Source organism: Meleagris gallopavo, chromosome 3, assembly GCF_000146605.3.
Source record: "Meleagris gallopavo isolate NT-WF06-2002-E0010 breed Aviagen turkey brand Nicholas breeding stock chromosome 3, Turkey_5.1, whole genome shotgun sequence".
Classification (NCBI taxonomy): Eukaryota; Metazoa; Chordata; class Aves; order Galliformes; family Phasianidae; genus Meleagris; species Meleagris gallopavo.
Genome location: NC_015013.2, coordinates 11,704,956 through 11,725,745, shown reverse-complemented (window position 1 = coordinate 11,725,745; position 20,790 = coordinate 11,704,956). Strand labels below are relative to the sequence as shown.

The 20,790-nt window shown below is 38.9% G+C and overlaps 1 protein-coding gene across 1 annotated transcript in view; it reads left to right on the top strand.

Annotated features, from left to right (window-relative positions):
- The window catches only part of CDYL (chromodomain Y like), a 104,823-nt gene that overhangs the window by 81,391 nt on the left and 2,642 nt on the right, over nucleotides 1–20,790 (top strand). The window contains exons 3-5 of the mRNA XM_031552689.1: nucleotides 12,893–13,149; nucleotides 13,836–14,008; nucleotides 16,814–17,045. Of these exons, the coding sequence (XP_031408549.1) occupies nucleotides 12,893–13,149; nucleotides 13,836–14,008; nucleotides 16,814–17,045 (662 nt within the window). The remainder of the gene's footprint in view (nucleotides 1–12,892; nucleotides 13,150–13,835; nucleotides 14,009–16,813; nucleotides 17,046–20,790) is intronic.

Genomic DNA, 20,790 nt, shown 5'->3' with positions numbered 1-20,790 from the left:
TTTAATTTTTGCAGTAAGCTGTCTCACCATGTTCAAGCCTTTTAGTTTGTAACCTGTTGTATGTACAGTACAGTCATTGTAAGTCCTTTCTGTTTTCTTACGGCATGCTGGTTTCCCCACTAATATTTTAATTGACTTCGTAACTCACAATACATCTCACTTTCTTATTTTTGGTCTAATTCTCCTTTTATCATTTAAAAATAATTTGTGTTTAGCATCTGTAACTATGAGAACTTTAGAGTTTTACTTTGCATTTCTAATACCGTTCTTTATCTGTTTTAGCATCTCCCTGTATTCTTCCCAGTGTTCTTTACTTCCTATTTTCTTGTAAGTATAGCATATTCTATTTTTACCCTCAGTTCCTATTGACCTGTTTAACCATGTGAAGTTAATTGAAGCTTCATCTCACTCCTGAAGAAAATAACACAATTGCTATATAAGTTCAGTTCAATTTCTACATCCTCTCCTTATGAGTGATGTGTCTCAATGTTTGTCTAAAAAAGTATTTAACTCAATATTTTTTTACATAACACATTTATCTAAAATTGCACAGCTTTCATCTTGGTAGAAGTTAAGTTTCAATTCTATTTGACAATACCATCGTGTTTCTATTTTATTTATTTTGTTCTCTGTAGAGGTTGGCATCTGCTTTGAACAGGTGTGTCCCTGTCAGATTTCAGGAAACAACCACTTGTGTAATTGCTCTGTCACTTCATCTCATCTATGATATATTCTAAATGATTTCCAAATTAAAAAGTTTACTGACTGTGAAGCTAGTTATGTACAAGTCCCAGCATTTTTTGTGTACACGATCTCTGGTTTTCTTAATAGCAATTCTTCTGCCTTTTCTGTAGTGATCACCTCCTATATTTTTGGCTTCTCTGTATGTTCTTAATGGGTTGTTTCCTAAGGCAAGATTCAGCATTTTAGGCTTCTGCTATATATAAAGATGTTCAGTGCTCTTCGCCCATGTACCATCTCTGAGTAAATTTAAGTCTGAGTACAATGATAATATACAGGAGTCAACTTGTAGATTTTTTTTAACCATATCACACCAGTATGACTCCTATGTAAAGATGTGCTCCTAACTCTGTTTGCAAATAGTCAAGTAAACCTTGCTTTCCTTTTGCCTACTACACAAGCTACAAAAAACTCTCTGAGGCTGCTGCATACTTCAGTTGTAAGGATCTGATATGACAGAGTTTGATCTTGTTTTTGCTTCCTTTCCTCTTAGCACAGTGGATAATAGTTGCCGTGCCCTGCTGTCTGAGATGGATCTTAACTGGTTTGTCCTTTTTTTTTTTTGCCTTAAACCACATTGTTAGTTTTTCTGTGCCACATTTATACCTTCCTAATTTCCTGAGTGTTTCTTCAACGTCTCAACCTCCTAATATTAGTCTTAGTTATCTTTTAGTTGATATCATTTTGTAATGGTGCTGCTGAAATGGTATGTTAAACACCGTAGCGTTATATTCCATTGCTTCCTTAGCTGTCTGTTCTATCTAGCATTTGTATCAATATTTTTACCGATACTACTTTTTTGGATGTATATAATTTCTGGAAAGGGGAAAAAAACAGTAATTTATTAAAGAAGATTTTTACTGTAGCTTTTAGGGATTGGGACCATCTGTAACTGTAGTAATCCTGGCTTCTATACAGACATGCTCTTTAGCTTGAGGGAAACAACTTGAGCAGCTCTGCACTACATTCATGAAAGCCTCAGCAATGAAAGACAAGCTGATTTCTTTCCTCAGCAGCATGAAGAGAATACACCCAAACTCTGCCCATTTACATTTGATGTATCTTGCTGTATAGGGGCAGCTCACTGTCTTCCATTCTTCCTAGCTTCTGGCTGAGATTAGAGCACTGCCCTTTCTGTTTGCTGCTTTCAGCTTTAGTTATTGTCCTGTGGTTTATCCTGGGCATGTTTTTTGGTTTCCTTATTCACCACTATACTCTCAATTTCTAAATGTGATGAAAATATGTTCTTATGATGGGTCTTTTTCCAAAACACACAGCTGTGTTCAAGATATTGGCTACCTCTACAAATCCCCAAACCTGGAGATTCACACCATTATTTCTGGGGTCAAGTTGCAGGCTGAATGATACAAATACTTCCTGTTTTCTACCACAAGGGCTGCTCCAAAAGTAATGCCTCCTATGTTATTATGTTATGTTGGCCCGCAGCATAACATCAGAGGCAGATGTTGGTGGTATGGCAGTAGAAGTTGAACCTTCCTACCAGTATTCCATTACGTTTTGTTGCTGTGTGACAGATGGCAGCAGAGGGGCAGTCTGACAAAATGGTGTCTGATATGGAAGTGCGTATGAACCAAAGGTGTATCAGTGAATGCCTCCACGCAGAGAAAAATGATACCCACTGGCATTCATTGGTGTTTGCTGGATGTTTTTGGAGACCATCAGTGGTAACAGTGATGGTGGATCACCTCCACTAGTGCAGATTTTTAGGAGCATGGCATGCAGGCTCTTGCTCATCACTGGCAAAAATGCACAGCTAATGCTGGTGACTGTTGAAAAATAGTGTTCTGCAGCTGAGAATTTGCTCGATCATATAGTGTTCCTGTGCCCTTTGTATCTGTAGTAGTTTCCTTGGAAAGAAGTATGAGGCATTACTTTTGGAGCACCCTATGTAGTTGCCTACCTCCTTGAGAGGGAGGATATTGCCCAAGTTTTCCTCATGTGATCCATACATGAGATACACGCCTTATGCTCTCAGGAGTCTACCACTGTTGACTTTATGGCTTCCTCTTCCTTTTTGTTTGCTTTTGGTTTCAGGTTTAAGTTTGTTTTTCTTTTAGTATAGGAAGTATAAAGAATCCATGAGTTCTCCACTTCAGAAATGTCCTCACACACCCACTGATATTGCTAAAGACAAACACAAGAAATCAAATTCAGTTTGAGAGCACAGGTTGCATTTACTGTTCTCCTTTCCATCATAATTTACTTAAGCTGTTTGGGATTAATTCCTCTCAAACAACACAAAAGGACAAAACTCACAAGACAGCATGCTGTTCTGAATCATTTTTTAATTCAGTGCATTGGAATATTCAGCACCTGTTGCATGGGATGCCTTTAATCATCCTTTACTTAATGTGGGCTTATTTCCCTAAATACTGGAAAAACTTGAGGAGAGGTTGCCTTTGGAACAGCTTGTGTCTTTAGATGTGGTGTAAATAACGGTTATGTGCTTTGCCTAAAGGCAGGATCTTTAACAGATCTTCTTGGCTCAAATCCTTGATTCTTCAGTGGAGACTACTTTTCTCTGAGAACTTCTGAATAAAAAATAACCTGTTTAGCACATGTATTTCTGAATGCATGTTCATTCACAGAGTCATGGAGTATCCTGAGTTGGAAGGGGCTCACAAGGATTACTGAGCCCAGCTCTTGTCTCCACACAGGACCACCCAAAATCCAAACTGTATGTCTGAGAGCACTGCCCAAACACTCCTTGAACTCTGGCACTTGGGGCTGTGCCCACTGCCCTATGCAGCCCATTCCATGCATGCATGCATGCCCATCACCCTCTGATGCAGACCCTTTCCCTAACCCCAGCTACCCTCCCCTGACACAGCTCCATGCCGTTCCCTCGGGCCCTGTCGCTGTCACACAGAGCAGAGCTCAGCGCTGCCCTTCCACTCCTGTGAGGAGCTGCAGCCGCCATCAGGCCTCCCCTCAGCTCCTCTGCTCTGGGCTGAACAAACCCAGGGACCTCAGCTGCTCCTCATACATTTTGCCCTCCAGGCCCTTTCCCATCTTCACAGCCCTCCTTTGATGCTCTCTAATAATTATGACCTTACATCCATCAGAGCACTTGAGCTATGTTGCGCATTGCCAAGACCTCTGATCTTTTCACTTGTATTTTCTTTCCATTTTCTTCCCCAGTGTCTCTGCCCAACTCTGTTGCTTTTTGCTCTGCAGCCCTTCAAGCAGCAGAAGTACTCATGGAGCTAGCAGTCGTCTTGCTTAAGCACATGGCTCAAGACCAAACATCCAGCCCTGCAACACTTAAGATTTTTTTCCTATGATGTACCCCAAGAGTCAAATGAAGCTTCCTCCTTTATGCTTTCCCAGACAGCTATTTCGGCCAAAGTCAGTAATTTCTGATAAGGGTGTACTGCTGCAGAACAAATTGTCACCCAGCATTTTCTAGTGCAGATAACCCATAAGGTGTAAGGTCTAGCTGGCCATATTGCACAATGGCTTGCTGTTGTGTACAGGCAGGTGGCCTTTGTGCACCAAGCTAGTTCAGCCTCAGGTAAACTACTGACACTCCTTAATGAACCTGTTGGTTACTGGCCCACAGGAGGTCAAGACATCTGCTATTAATGACAGACCTCAGGCAGTGACTGGAAAGATAAACATACCTCCTTAAGGGAGATATGTAAAAACAGACATGCTTCTTCACAGCTAGGATGCTCACTCTAGGTACTCTGATTCAAAAGCTGTTATTTTTCTGTAAAGCCAAATACATATGTATCAGCATGCTAAACCTCTGACAGTCCTCTGGCCCTCTTTGCCTGGTATGTTTCTCCATCTGAAAGCCAAACATTTATGTGAATGGAGTTTTTGCAAACTGGTATTAAAAAGCTGCATTTATGTTAGAAGAATGAAATGTGAATACTTATTGACATGTTGTTTTCAAAAAGAAGACAAATGAAAATATTCAGCCAATGTAGTGTTGCTATACTTGCCTATTTAAATATCCTTAAGTTAGCAAAATGTGCTAGGAAGTTTTGATGTCCTTACAAGAATGATGTCGTGTACAGGGCATGTACATATTCATGTCTATACAGGAAACTGCCTGGGATGTCTTGGCAGAATCTATTCTAAGCTAGCCTTACATTAGGGCACTCTTATTCCACATGAAGAGAGCCTTTTTTTAGATCACTTTGGGAATTGGATTAAATTGCAGTGAAGTGTTCTTAATATAGAATGTGTTCACCTCAGGAGTTACTGTGAAATAGCTGGGTATGCTTCAAGTTTTAAACCTTAGCCTATTTTGTGGTAGCTTTCCTCTATAGATGAGCCCCGAGAGATGTCCTTACTTAACTCTCAAATTTGAGAGCATTTTGAATGAATGCTCTGGTATCATAACCTGCAGCTCTGAGAATATTGAAGGACAAGATAGCAGAAGGCTCTTCTCATAAAATGTTCCCAGTGCTAATTGGCCTCAAAAAGGAGTTGGTAACCTGGAAATGACTTTTCCTCATTTGTATTTATTCGTAAGGAGTAGAAATACAAATGACTCTTTCCTTCCCTCATCAAATACTCTGCTGCATACTACTATGACTTATGGCTGGGATTTGTTGAGTGGAGTGATACCAGAAGGACTTGGGCATTTTTTTTTCCTTTTTATTCTTTCAACCATCTTAAATAATAGCTAGAATGATGGGAATGGTCATGTGGTCTTTTCTATTTGTCAGTAGTATTCTGACTAGATTCAATGGAAGAAAAATCACTGCAGAATGAAAGAGTAATGGAAGGGGAGAAGGGAGCAATCCTAATTTGTCTAGCTGTCAAGATAAAGGAGAAAAAGAATTTACTCATCTGATGAGTGATTATTTCATCTGATATGTATGTGTATATATACATATATAAAATAAGGATGGAGATGTATTTGGACAGCGTTTTGCAGTTAAGAGGAGGGCCTTCCCCCTCCTCCCCCCACCTTGCTGTAGCACAGCAAAAATAAAGTTTACTTAATATCTTATGCACAAAAATGCATAGCTCCTTCTCAAAGATTGTAAAATTTGGTCAGACTTTAAGAGCTTTGTCGCCAGCCAGATTACATTAATAATATTATTCTTGTTTTTACAGGTGTTGCCCTAACAAACGTCAGGACTAGTGTTTTGTTGTTTACATCTTTAAGCATGTAAACTTTTTGTTATTTGTACTTAGATGACTAAAGAAACCTTTTTAACTTGAGAATGGAGAAATGCTGTTTTCTCTTCTCCTATTGACTGCCCACTTTCAGCAGAAGAATTTTAGTTGTATTTTTGGTTGAAATTAAAAAATTTCTATTCATCTGCATGCTTACTCTCTGAGGAAGAAAGACATTCAAAAGCAAAATTGCCTAGTCTATAACCTACTAAAATAAAATGCAACTAGGAACACGGTCACATTCCAAGTGATATTATTGTAAACTTGTAAATGTATTTGATGCTGTAAGTAATAAAAGAAACAGAGAAAAATATCTACAATGAACCCCAGGATACCATTTGGCCTTCTCATCCACAAGAGTACACTGTTGTCTCATAGTACACTGTAGTCTCACTATTGTCCACCAGGATGCCTAGGTCCTTCTCCACGGAGCTCCTTTCTAGCAGGCTACTCGCCGTAATAGATTTCTCTTTTTGGAATATTCTAGGCTCATCCAAAAAATTATTTGTTCTTTGAGAAACAATACTCTGTTCGTACATCAGCATGTGCATCCTCTTTGAAGTCAGTGCATTTCTCAAGGTCTCAGAATTCAAAGGGTTGAAAGGCACCTTTGGAGACATCACGTCCAACCCCCCTGCAAAGATAGATTCCCCATAGCAGGTCACACAGGAAAGTGTCCAGGTAGATATTGAATATCTCTAGAGAAGAGGAATCCACAACCTCTGGGTAGTCTGTTCCAGTGCTCTGTCATCCTCAAAGTAAAGAAGCTTTTTCTCATGTTCATATGAAACTTCCTGTGTTCCAGTTCATACGCATTGTCCCTTGTTCTGCCACTGGGCACAACTGAAAAGAGCCTGACCCCATTTACTTGACTCCCATCCTTTAGATATCTTAAATGCATTGATTAGATTCCCCACTCAGCCTTCTCTTCTCCAGGCTGAACATATCTCTCCTATGGGAGATGCTCCAGGCCCTTTCATGATCTTTGCAGCCCTCCGCTGGATTCTCTCTACAATTTTCCTGTATTTCTTGAACTGAGGAGTCCAGAACTGGATACAGTAGTCTGGATGAGGCCTCATCAGAGTAGAGGAGCAGGGGAGGTTTATCTCCCTCAACCTGCTGGCCATACTCTTTTTAATGCACTGCAAGATACCACTGACTTTCTTGGCCACAAGGTTACAGTGATGGCTCGTGGCTGACCTGTTGGCCACTAGGACACCCAGATCTTCTGCAGAGCTCCTTTCTAGCAGGTCTGCCCTGAATCTGTACTAATGCATATAGTTATTCCTCCCCAGGTATAAGACTTTGTGCTTGTCCTTGTTTCATCTCCTCAGGTTCCTCTGCCCAGCTCTCCACCCTGCCCAGATCTCAGAGAATGGTAACACAGTCCTTCGGTGTGTCAGCCACTCTTTTCAGCTTTGTATCATCAGTTGTAGATGCCTCATCCTTTGAGTCATTCGAGGCCAAGTTGGATGGGGCCCTGGGCAGCCTGATTTAGTGGTTGGCAACCTTACTCACAGCAGGGAGGTTGGAAATGGATCATCTTTAAGGTCTTTCCAGCCCAAGCCATTCTATGCTTTTTTCTTTAATAAATGACACGTGCCTTCTGAACACTTCAGAAACATAGTCTAAAACAGCTGGTGAAAGGTGTAACAAATTTCATATTCTTTTCTTCTTACAAATATTTGAAGTGACATAAAAGGAGGCTGGAACTTTTGTTTAATTCCAGAGCATAAATGCTGTAAATATGTATACGGATTTGTTTGTCTATGTGTATAGATATAGAATAGCTCTTTGCTCTTTTTGAATTTCTACAGTCCCTGCTAATACACTGCATTTTTAAAGTAATATTTGCTGTGTAATTGTGGAAGCAGAGGTGGAAAAATTACTGGAAACTGTTATATATTGTTTGCATTGCAGTATCACTGTCTGGGGTTGGTGTCTCATGGTGTGAAATGTTTGGTGTAGTGCAGCTTTTACATTTGTGGCTTGCTAGTACCTATGAATGTTTTGCCAGAAATCACTGTATGCAAAAAGGGAGCTGAGGCAAACTGCACAGGTCAGTTGACACAAAGCCTCGTGGATTGTATGCCCAGAGAATCCAAAACAGCACAAGTATGGAAAGGATTTTATTTTGGAAAATCACAGAATTGCAGAGGTTGGAAGGGTCCTCAAGAGGTCATCAAGTTCAACCCACCTCCTAAAGTACATTCTCTACAGTACAAATTTGTTATGTAGTTTAAGAGAAGAAGTGGTTGGTGTGTTACTGTATAGAAAAGGTCCTTGAAGCTCACTATGACCACAGTAGACACGACTTAAAATACTGAGCAATTGCCTGATTAAACTGAGATTAGTTGCAGTGGAGATGTGTGCTGAGTAACGAGGAGGGGACAAAACATAATTCTGTACAACACTGCCTGTAGCAAAACATAAAACTGTACCCAGATAATGATTGGTTCTGGACTAGATTTTTTTCTTCAGGGGGGTCAGTGGATTTCTTTTTAGGCAGTTTTCTAAAAACATCTACTCAGAGCTAATTATAATTTTTTTAAAAAGTCACGAATAGCTTTAGCAAAGGAGAAGAGGAGAAAAGAGTCTTGGAAATGCTATAAGTCCCCATCTTGAATATTATGTGCCATTTTGAATCCTGTTCCAAAATTTAGCAGAAGAGAAAAGCACATAGAAGAATGACATATATGGAATGTCTTCTGGAAGAAGGAAGGGCAGTTGGATTGGGACTGATCTGTTTGGAGAAAGGTTGTACTGAAAGGGATGAAGGAAATGAAAAATCACAGGGTTGTAGCAGTTGGAAGAGACCTCTGGAAATCATCTAGTTCAATTTCGTGCTAAAGCAGGTTCTTACAGCAGGTTGCACAGGAGGGTGTCCAGACAGGTCTTGAATCTCTTCAGAGAAGGAGCCTCTACACCCTCTCTGGACAGCCTGTATCAGTGCTCCATCATCCTCAAAGTAAAGAAGTTCTTTCTCATGTTCAGATGGAACTTCCTGTGTTCCCGTTTCTGCCTGCCGTCCCTTGTTCTATTGCTGTATGTCACAGAAATGGTTCCACCCCCATCTGCTTGACTCCTACACTTCAGATATTTATAAACAGTAATGAGATCCTCTCTTAGCCTTCTCCAGGCTGAATAGTCTGAAGTCTCTCAGCCTTTCCTGGGAAAGGCTCCATGCCACTCATCATCTTTGTTGCCCTCCACTGGACTCTCTCTAGGAGATCTGTCTCCCTTGAACCAGCAAGCCCAGAACTGGACACAGTACTCCACGTGTGATTTCACCAGGACAGAGAAGAGGGGAAGTTTCACCACCCTAGACTTGCTAGCTTTTTTTTTTTTTGATACTGTTGGCCACCTTGGCCAGAAGAGCACACTGCCATTTCATATCTCATGACCAACCTGTTGTTCACCAGGACACCCATGTCCTTCTCTGTAGATGGATGTTGCAAAATTTACTGGGGAAAAAAAAATATTTGGAAGACCAAAACATCGTGGTCTCAGCAGTAAGCTGGGCAGTTTCATGGTGGATGAAGATTTGAATACTTGGTTTTGAGTGCATGCTCTGGTAATGGACTTGCAAATTCTAGGAATCCATAAATTTCTTGTGGGTTGTGTTGAGAAAATACTGAAATCACATCTTCCATCTTCTTATACTCATTCCTGAGGGATTTGACGCAGCACCTTGTGGGGCTATGCATGCTAAACTAAACTTAAGAATTTGGGGGACTAGCAGTAAAGCAAATCTAATTTAGAGTGGAGCCTAGGATTTTAACTAATAGCTCTGTGTGACTTGTTTTGAACTCATTGTGTTTATCTAGGAGATTCCTGGCATCAGATATTTTGATTGTTATCCCCTTCATTCTTTGGAGAGATGGCTTTTTTGTGCTATCCTTGTCTTCTCTAGGAGGGATGAGGATGTTACCTTTGCTATTCTACCCTTTTTTCAACTCTCACATTTTGAGTCTGCCTTCCTTTTTGAAAGAGACCAGTTCCTTTCCTATCTACTGCCCATTGTTTTTATTTTTCTTCTAAGAGCAGCTGCATGAAAATGGTGACTGTTATCAGGTTTTGATTAGAAGCAGCAAAATGAGGTGTTCCTATTAATATCATTTTTGTCCATATGGTGAGGCTTTAAGCAGTAGTATTATGTCTTCACCTTTAAGATGGTTATATTAATGTTAATTAACTTAGTTGACCAAAAAAAAAGAACTTTCCAACTGCAACTATGATCTGTTTATTTTTTAAACGTAGCTCTGCATTCACTGATGTAACCTTTACCTGTTGATGTCAATCACAAAGCTCTGCTTTACATCTCTGGGCTGTTTCTTTGCTTTTGAGGACTGAATGTCAAAGAAACTGTCCCCTACGCTTCAAGGTGTCGAACACCAGACATGCAGTGCTAGTAACAAATGCTAATTGAACTTCTGTTAACTCTGTCAGTGGAAAAAAATCTCCTTCATGTCTTGTAAACACACTTAAGACAATTGCATGGACACCGAAAGCCCATCGGCTTTAGAAACAGCACTTCAGCACAAGCTAAATATCCCTTTTTCCACTGAACAGCAGCTGTCCCTTGTTTGTGGTTTGGAACTAACTATTGACAAGTGTGGACAAAATTTACAGAAAAACCTGAAACATCTCTTGCCCATTCAAAAAGCATGAAAAGTGTGTGGTGTTTATATCTTGGTCTCTCTTGCCAAATTTTCTGCTGCTTGAGTACATCCTTAGCAGTATAAGTTGTGAACAAAGATCTACTCAAACCTCTTATGCAAGTTTACTGACTTAAGGATTTTTGTTGGTGGGTTGTGGGTTTTTTTAATTCAGTCTTGTCCATTGCACTATCCCAGTTCTCTACCTTTTCTGTCCTTGCCATCACAAAAGGCAATAAAATCAATATATCGAGGTTTAGAAATCATGTTTGCTTTAATTCATATTTCCTATGGAAAAACAAAAGACAGTGATGCAATTTCATCCTCTTTTCCTAAAGAAACGTGGGGTAGCAGTATTGTTTCTGCACATTTTCCCAAAGAAACATGGGGTAACAGTATTGTTTCTGCACATCTCCTTTGAAGGGAATCATTTTTAAAGGAACGTAATCCATATAGTACGGTTGGAAAGGGAAAAATATCTAAAGCATCACTCATCAATTTCACATTTGGTCTGCATCAAATTTTTATTCTGCTGAAGTGAAAAAAGGGAATTTGATGAGATGTGAAAAACTTGAGAATAAGCATGAATCTTCTGTGACAACATAAAATATTTATTTTCCTTTTCATTTTATTGACATCTATTCTCTCTGAGGATGTTTACAAGCTGAACTCATCTCTGTAAACCTTTTCACTTCAAACAGTTAAAATCTTGAATTGTCTTTATCTTCTCGAGAAAAAGCTATATGGTAAGGGAATTAAAACACATTAAAACATTGCAACAAGAAAGATTCTTCTCAGAAAGAACAGTGAGGCGGTGGCATAGGCTGCTCAGGAGGGTGGTGAAGTTACCATCCCTGGAGGTATTCAAGAATCGTGTAGACATGGCACTGAGGGCATGGTGGGGATGGATTGGTGGGTGGAATAGGTGATATACCTACTAGATGGATACAATAGAAGAAAATGTTTAATGTCCCAAATATACTTTCATTAGTTTTGATATATGACTTCATATGGGTCAAATTAAGCAACATTTAAATAAAGTTGAAATGTGGAAATTTAAATTATTTAGGTGAGTCCATATAATACTGTCATTGGACCAACAATTGTTTCAAGTATTTTGTAAAATAAATAATAACAGCTTCATGTATAATCCAAACTTGAAAAATATGGCTTCTTTAGCAAGTTTATGAAGAACGAAACAAGATCCACCAGTGATGCTTAATTGCCTATTTAGATGTTTAAACTCTGCTTTTTAAAGGCAACATATTCATGATGTCCTGGACTATCAGTGAGATAAGGACTGAGGCTATCCGGTAGATTTTAATACAGACTTAGATCTCAGTTTTCAGCAAACAGCTTTCAAACCTCCTGTGTCACAGCCTGCAGCATTTTTCCAACAGCTTAACCCTCTGTTCCCTTTCACCTTGCACATTCCATCACATTAATCTGACTAATTTTACATTGAAATTTTAACATATAGATGGATATAATAAACCCAAGATGTTCTTATTTTGTCTTATGAATGCTAATTATTTGGTATTATGCATCCTAATGTGGAGTACAGAAAAACCTATCCCTTCTGTGCTATGATGAATGGCCTGTTTACTTGCATTCCTTCAAATACTGTCTATTTAAATTACTGGGAACAAGACCAAAAAGACATAATACTCTGTTTGCCAGTTTTAATAGCAAAATTGTTTAGACTTGAGAAATATCTCATTGTCTATGAATCCATTAAAATATCCATCACTGCGTGCGTCTTGTTTCTCTCCCAAAGCAATATAGCCTGTATTTCTACATTTCTATTTTCCTTTAAGGACTATTATGGTTTGTATGATCTTGTCAATCAAGGTGTTTATTTGACTTGCTGTAAGTGTCATTTTTCTTCCATTTATTAACTTCTCATGTTGTCTGAAATTGAAAGGCATCTGCTTTCTCTTTGCAATCTTGATGCTGTCAGACCTCTTAAAGATGTTGAAAAAGGAAAAAGCAGAGCATTCATATCTCTCCTGAATTTATTTACTTATTATACTTCATAAACCTACTGAAGTGCATTGGCATTAGGGACAAATAAACCTTTCCCTCCTCTCTAAGAACAAATATCATTGGTTTGCTTTGCTCTTTTTCTCACAAGTGTAAAATTCATTTGCATTATTGCACTGTGTACAGCGTATATTTCTGTAACATTTATCCAACTTCCATGAGAAGAAGTTTAATGTTTATTTTATGTTCACAATGATACGCCTAGTGTGTTTTCATACTGTAGGGATTATGAAACTGTTGAACTAATAAAATGTAATTAATAGAACGTTACTCTTTAAACTATTTTCCAGGTACATCTACCTTTATGGAAGCATTAGCAGCCAATGGTACAACCAACATACAGACTTCTGTGACAGGAGTGACAGCCAGCAAGCGGAGGTTTATTGACGACAGGAGAGATCAACCTTTTGATAAAAGACTGCGGTTCAGTGTGAGACAAACGGAGAGTGCATACCGGTACAGAGACATTGTTGTCAGGAAACAAGATGGATTCACGCACATCTTGCTATCAACAAAATCATCTGAAAATAATTCACTAAATCCAGAGGTTAGAACAATCTTGATTTGGGAGGGGGAAAAAGAGGTGGCAAGGGTGCAGAAGGAATTAGAACTCTCTGCCTTATTTGTACCTCTTATTCAGGCACAAACACACTAAATGAGATTTGGGTTTTTCTTGCAAGTTATTATACATCCTATTGACTTGTAGCTTGATTCAGTTGAGGGTGTTAACTTATGTTATCTGAACATAGATGTTTTGATGATGTTTGATGAACATAGTAGTTTTGATGTACTATATTCTCTAATAGATGTGGAAATCAGTGAAGTGCAACTCAAAACAAACTTTAGTCTGAGTCAAGGTTCTTTTCCTCTGAACTGGTTGCATGTGCCATCTGCTGTCCAAATTACAGAAATGCTGAATTAATTCTATAGTTAAAGATAACATCTAATAAATTTTTTCTTAATGATTTCATTATCTCTGATTATGTTTAGAAACACAAAGCTAACACTGGTGGGGCTTTGGGTTGTTTTGCTGTTTGTTTTTTAAACTTTCTTATATTTGAACAGCAACAAAAAAACTTTATAAATAGTAACTTTTCTAATATGATGATTGGATCCTAAGGAAAAATGAGGATCTCAAAGACTGAAATCCTTCATGACAAAGGGGAAAGAACAGCATGCTACTTTCTAATGTTATAATAAAAGTACTTTAATGAATTTTTTTTTTTTTCCCAGGTAATGAAGGAAGTCCAAAGTGCACTGAACACAGCAGCTGCAGATGACAGCAAACTCGTGCTGTTCAGTGCAGTTGGTAGCATTTTCTGCTGTGGTCTTGATTTTATTTATTTTATACGACGTTTAACAGATGATAGAAAAAAGGAAAGCACTAAGATGGCAGAAGCTATTAGGTATGTAAACATATCTTCAGTCATCTGAGCGGGTATTTTTCATTATCTAGTCTGACTTGCTTTATCTTTTCTATTTCAAAAGCCTCTAATTCAACAGTACCTCAGACATTCACCTGTTATGTGATAAGCATGCAGCACTTCTTTATAATCCCTGTCCATGTCTATCTGGGTTGTTATTTCATGCATCACTATTTATAATATTAAAATTTAACTATGGAAATTGGTATTATGATAATATTTATCCAGTTGAAGCCAATTTTAAAAGACTTCAACAGCCATACACTTTCAGGAAAGGTAACTGAACATACAGAAACACAAGATGATTGTGTTGATTGTGACTGAATGGTTAACAGTATAGTTGATACAGAGCAGTAGAATTATGGATATTTTAGGAGTGAACTAGTAGTGAATAAGTAAATACTAGTTACCCGTTGTGGTTGAACCCAGGAAGCAGATGAACGCCACACTGCCTTTTGCTCATTCCCCCACATCTCAGCGGGATGGGGAGAAAATAGGCAGAGGAAAAAGGGTAAAAATTGTGGGTTGAGATTAAAAACTATTTACTTAGACAGAAAAGGAAGAAAAAAATAACAGTAATGGTAACTTATACACACATACACAACCATAAACTAGAAGAATGTTTATGGAAAAATGTATGGATCTTGCATCCCCAAATACAGGGAAGCTCTGTTTTCTATGGCCCAAGATCTTGCAGTACCTCCTGCATACTTCCAGAATGACTATACTCCTTCAGAGACCTATGTTCTGTTGCTACCGTGCTGTATATGTCTAAACTTAAAAAAAAGGAGGGGGAGGAGGGGGAAGTGAGGGTGTGGCTTTACTCTTAAGTTTATGGAAATCTCCCCATACAGTATCTAAGACTGAATTGAAAAGACACCTGTCATTCAGATCAAAAGATTGTTTCACAAGTGCTGATTTCTATATGTTCACCTCTGAATTTAATAATCATGTACCTGCACTAAATATGAGCAACGTTATCCTTATGTATCAGACGTATTAACTATTTGAGGGAGCTGGGCTTGTTCAGCCTGGAGAAGAGAAGCTGTGAGGTGACGTCATTGCAGCCTTTCAGTACCTAAATGGAGCCTATAAACAGGAGGGGAATCAATTCTTTGAAAGGGTAAATAACAGCAGGACAAGGGGAAATGTTTTTATGTTGAAGGAGGAAAGATTTAGGTTGGGAAGTTCTTCACAGAGAGAGTGGTGATGTGCTGGAACAGGCTGCCCAGAGAGGTTATGGATGCCCTGTCCCTGGAGGTGTTCAAGACCAGATTGGATGGGGCCCTGGGCAGCCTGGTCTAGTATTAAATGTGGAGGTTGGTGGCCCTGCCTGCAGCAGGGAGGTTGGAGATTCATGATCCTTGAGATCCTTTCCAACCCTGGCCATTCTGTGATTAACTAAGAAATATCAGTATCTTACTTGTGAGTTTGGAGTCTTTCTCCCTGTCCCCCAACTTTTATGCATGCATACTTTTATTGGAACTGGGATGATTGTCTTTTTGTGTCGATAATATGAGAATACACAATTGTAACTTAGTATCAACCCATCATCTAAGAGAGAGCGGCTGTGTGAGGCACAAGATTTTAACACAAACACTTCCATATCAGGGTCATTAAATGCACATTTGTTCTATAACCGTGCTTTGTTGAACTGGGAGAAATATCAGACTTCCACAGGATCACAGAGTGGCTGAGGTTGGAAGGGGACCTCAGGGTTCATCTGGTCACCTCAGCAGAGTGCCCAGGACCACGTCTAGACAGGGCTTTGAAGTTTGTGCCCATTGCCTCTTGTTTTGTTACTGAGAACCACTGGAAAGAGCCTAGCTCTGTCTTCCTTGCAGCCTCCCTTCAGCTGTCTGTATACACTGATAAGATCATTCCCACCTTGAGCCTTCTATTCTCCAGGCTGAACAGTCCCAACCTTTCCTCATAGAAGATATGCTCCAGTCTGTTAATCAGCTTTGTGGCCCATTGCTGAACACTGTCCGATAACACCCTGTCTCCCCTGTACTTAGGAGCCCAGAACTGGACACAGTATTTTAGATGTGTTTTTCCTTATGCTGAGGGGAAGGATCACCTCACTCAACCTACTAATGACACTCCTCATAGCGCAGCACACAATATCATTAGTCTTCTTTGCCGTGAGGCAAATGTGCAACTTGGTGTCCACTGGGACTGAGTCTTTTTTTCTGCAGGGCTGCTTGCATTGGCCTCCTGAATGAATTAGTGCATGGGGCTGTTGCTTCCATGCTGGACTTTGCACTCCTTTTTGTTGAACTTCGTGAGGCTCCCGTTAGATTTTTCTCCAGTCTGTAGAGGTCTCTGGATGGCAGAACAGTATTGTAGCCAGGCTTTTTAATGGTCAATAAGCTTTCTGAGAGTGCACTAACCCACCTAGGTCACAAATGAATTTGAGTGTGACTGGACTGAGTACTTAGCCCTGGGATGTAGGGCTGGTAACTGGCCTCCAACTAGACCTCGTAACCACTGATCACCACCCTTTGGGCCCAACCATTCAGCCAGTTTTCAATCCACCTCACCATATCCATACTTCATCAGCTTCCCAGTGAGGGTTTTATGGGAGATGGTGATGAAAGACTTACTGAAGTGTAGGCAGACAACATCCGCTGCTCTCTCCTCATTGGCAAAACTAGTCACCTCCACAGTAGGTTATCAGGTTGGTTTTGAAAGTGACGTTGCTATAGAGATTAATTATTACTGAGATCTCAAGGGCTGGTATATTTTGCTTTTAATACATGAGTGCATGTTCTTGTTTTTCTTCAGGAATTTTGTGAATACTTTTATTCAGTTTAAGAAGCCTATCATTGTAGCAGTAAATGGCCCAGCCATTGGACTTGGAGCATCTATATTGCCTCTGTGTGACGTGGTTTGGGCTAATGAGAAGGCTTGGTTTCAGACACCATACACTACTTTTGGACAAAGTCCAGATGGATGTTCATCCCTTACATTCCCCCGGATAATGGGCCTGGCTTCTGTAAGTAGCTTGCAGGGCAGGGGATGACAGCTTCACAATACAGTTGTGAAACTTTATCCAGCAATTTCACAATCTTTTAAGCTTTGCTGTGCTATCTTTATTATTCTTTCTCTCTTGAAAACCTTTCATGAGAAACCAGTATTTATAGGTTCTCTGCTGTTGCAACTTAGCTTACAACTAAAGGCACCAAACAACCAGTGTGAGACCTAATCCCACATCATGGGCACCCTTAACCCTTTTGGTGGCAGAAGGGGAAGGTGTGTACCTGGATACATGCTCCCAGCTGAGGTCTTATGAATGGTCTTGCATTCAGCACAGCATCAGAAAGTGTAGTAAAGAGTACACTGGTCTGTGCTTATGTTGCAGATCCCTGTATCACCAACTATCAGCAGTCTTATGCTAATATGCAAAATAGGTAAATCAGCTTTCATGCACTCATTATTCTCAAGAAGCTTCCCTACTTTATGGATCTCTCCTGATGTTAAATGAGTGCGTTATGCAGGAAATTCTTGATCCAAGTCACCCCTGCAAATCTTTTTTTTTTCTCATCTAAATTTTAGCTTTGTATTTTGTTTGTACGGTTTTACTGGCTTGAAATAACTGATAAGGCTTTGCATTGCTGCTGAAGCTATAAGCCACATTATTTAAGTTTTTCTTTTTTCCTGTTTTCCAATCAGATAAAAGAGTTGAATGTAAAAAAGAAAATGCTACTTAAAATGTTCTTACCTACATTATTTTCATGTTGTTTACTTTTTTTATGCTGCATTCCTTGAAAACTTGGACCTACATCCCATTGCAGTCGAAACTGAATAGTAACAGTGTGAAACAAGCACTCACAGCTCTGTGGTTTTTTCTTAAATTACTGTTTATTATAAAATCCAGTTTTCCCCCATAGGCATTTATTGATTTTAAAAATACAAATTTTTAACATGTTAAAAGCATCAGGTTGAACAGATCTCATAACTAATTAATTGCGTGATGTCTGGATTTTGTGAGTAGAAGGGAAGAAAAGGTAATTGAAACAGGTTAATAGTTATGAGTATATTTAATATATTAGCATGTTACAACCTACTGATTGTTCCTTTCCCTTTTTATTTGAACATCAATCCATTCGTTCATCCATTCATACATCCATTCCATCCATCCTCGTCCTTTAGAGTGAGTCTTGTGGTTGTTACTTTTTGTTTCTTTAGAACTTTCATAAGAACACAAGCTCTTCCCTAGTGTACTCTTTCATTTGCCTTCGTGAATGCTCTCATTCTTAAATCCAAAGATCTAAATACAAAGCTTCTAGTGCTAATAATACTGTATTATTTCATAGCAAAACGCATTTTCCAAGGGAAAGTCCAAGCTGCTGCTTTCATACTATCGCTGACCCTTTGCAGTACAGCAGTGTCAATGCTGTGCAAGGCAAAGTTGGTCATTAATCATTGGGTTTTGTGAAATATATTCAGAAGCCACATTGGAAATTTCATTAAAGCAGCATGCTTCCCGGAGAAGTCAGCAGAAACAAGAGGCAACTAGCAGGAGATGACAAACATTCAGGGGAAAAAAAAGTCATACAAAAGAAGGGGGACCTCTGCTTTGAAATTTTTTTTACACATGTGTTGAAACAGATACCAAGTAAGTCCCACATATAGCTCTTGTAGGTTGGTTTCACTGCATTCTTTTTATCAGCAGCACCTAGTAAAAATATTCTAGGGCAAGATTGTTGGGTGGGTCAGTCTCAGCTGCTGAGCAGTCTGTCATGTAGAATTTTTTCCTACAATATGGTTGATGAGAAGCTCATTACTGCAGGAAATTTGAAGTACAGACATAGGATTCAAAACTGATTCTGTATTGGGAATACCAAGAAATTTAGAAGGATGCTTAAGCTCTACTTTTGAGTTCTGAAAGCAAATCTATAATACAGTTTGTGAAGTCTGTTTGGGATGCCCTGTTACTGTGTGTCTGCTGTGGAGTTCTTGCTCTGTTCTGGTTCCGGCCATAAAGCACAGGAGCTGTGTGATCAAGTTCCACATACTGGCTTTTTTTCAGTCTCCAGCATGCTAGCACTACGTCTTAAGCTTTTGTGTCATAGATGGGGGATTCATATTTCCTAGAGTCTGTAGTCTACATCAGTCAGGATCTTCAGCACTATAAGGAGCTGCCTCTTAGCAGTGCGTGGGAGAGTTGAGGTGCTCTGTGGTATCTGGGCCTGTGTGGAAGTGCCTTGATGCACTTTCTGTTGAAAGAGGGAAACTGAGACCAGCAGATGTCTCAGTGCCTTATGGCAGATCCTTAGTGAAAGGAGGAGTATGAAACTGAGTTAACGAATATGAAAATTAGTCATGAGAATGTAGTGTTAATGAAGTATTTTTATCATCTTCATTTCTATGGCTGTATTTTATTTCTTGGAAAGTAGGCAACAAGTGTGTTAAATTGCAGAGCAAATACAAGACATGGTCAGATGAATAAAACTTGTTTGGCAGTGGGTCTCCAGCATACAATATGGATAAATCTAAAGATTCCCCTTTGAAATCTGTCAGCTGAGATCACTGTTGAGTGCTCATTTCATGTGAGGTTTTCTGCTCATGCTGTGATACAGCTTGCAGAAATAAGATAATTGCACCACTAGCACTTGTTGTCTTCACATTCAGGAGAACAGTGTCTTTTAAAATAATAATGATAATGTTTCCTAGCATTCATTTTTTACCTCATCACTTAAGATCTATGTGAAGAATATGTAAGTGACTAGCTGACTTAAAGTGTTAAATTTCCTAACTCCCAGTAGATTGTCTTCACATTTTGATCAAAATCAGTGCTAAGTATCTTTCAAAATTGAATTTAAATTTCTAAATATTTTTTCCTCCATTTCCTATTTTTTCAGTCAAAGTTGTGTCTATCACTGATTTTTGGCTAGCATTACAAGTCAGTATTGTTTGTGTATGATCCAGAAAATTAGAAAAATATAATTACGATGATAAATCTTGTGTAGTTAAGTTTGCTGGAACCTGTCACAGAAGGTATTACTAAGTGGGATATATAAATTATATGTCAAAGATCCTAGGAAGCATTCCTTTCCACAAGCCAACTGAGCTGGGGGTCAGCAACCGAACAGCCTCATGTTCCAAGTGATAACTTTGTCATATTTTCAGTGTAATTAGTCATTAAAGAGCATTAAGGCTGATTTTTCAAAGTTGACAATTACTCTGAGCTTTTAATCTTCACTGGCTGTTTCCATGCAGATATCAAGGCAAATACAAAGTTTAATTGTCTGTAGGAGAAACATGTAGGGTTATGTTTAACAGGGAAGCTATTAAACAGTCAAGAGAGTCAACTGGAAATCAACAAATTTTACAGAGATTGTTGTATAAAATGTATTGTTCTTCTGTACCTTTATTAATGTTTTTTTCAACGCATAAGGTCTTCCTAAGATTTTGGGTTCTGATTGCTTTTGGTTGTGTTTTTTATTCTTGTGGTGTTTTTTCTTTGTTTTTTGGGGGGTTTTTGTTGTTGTTGTTGTTGTTTTGTTTTTTAAATTCCTTCCAAAAAGATTCCTCTATCAGCTTTGAAAAGAATAAATCAGTTCAATATTAATTTTCTATGACTTCGAACAGAAAACAGCTAATATCCCATTCACTCACTTCAGTGGGTTTTGGAAATTGAACTCCAAAAGATGAGCCATCTATTTCAAATGTTGCATCATAAATGAAATGCTATAGTGCTGAAGTCATTTGAGAAGGGCTCAAAATAAACCATACATATATATATATATATATATATA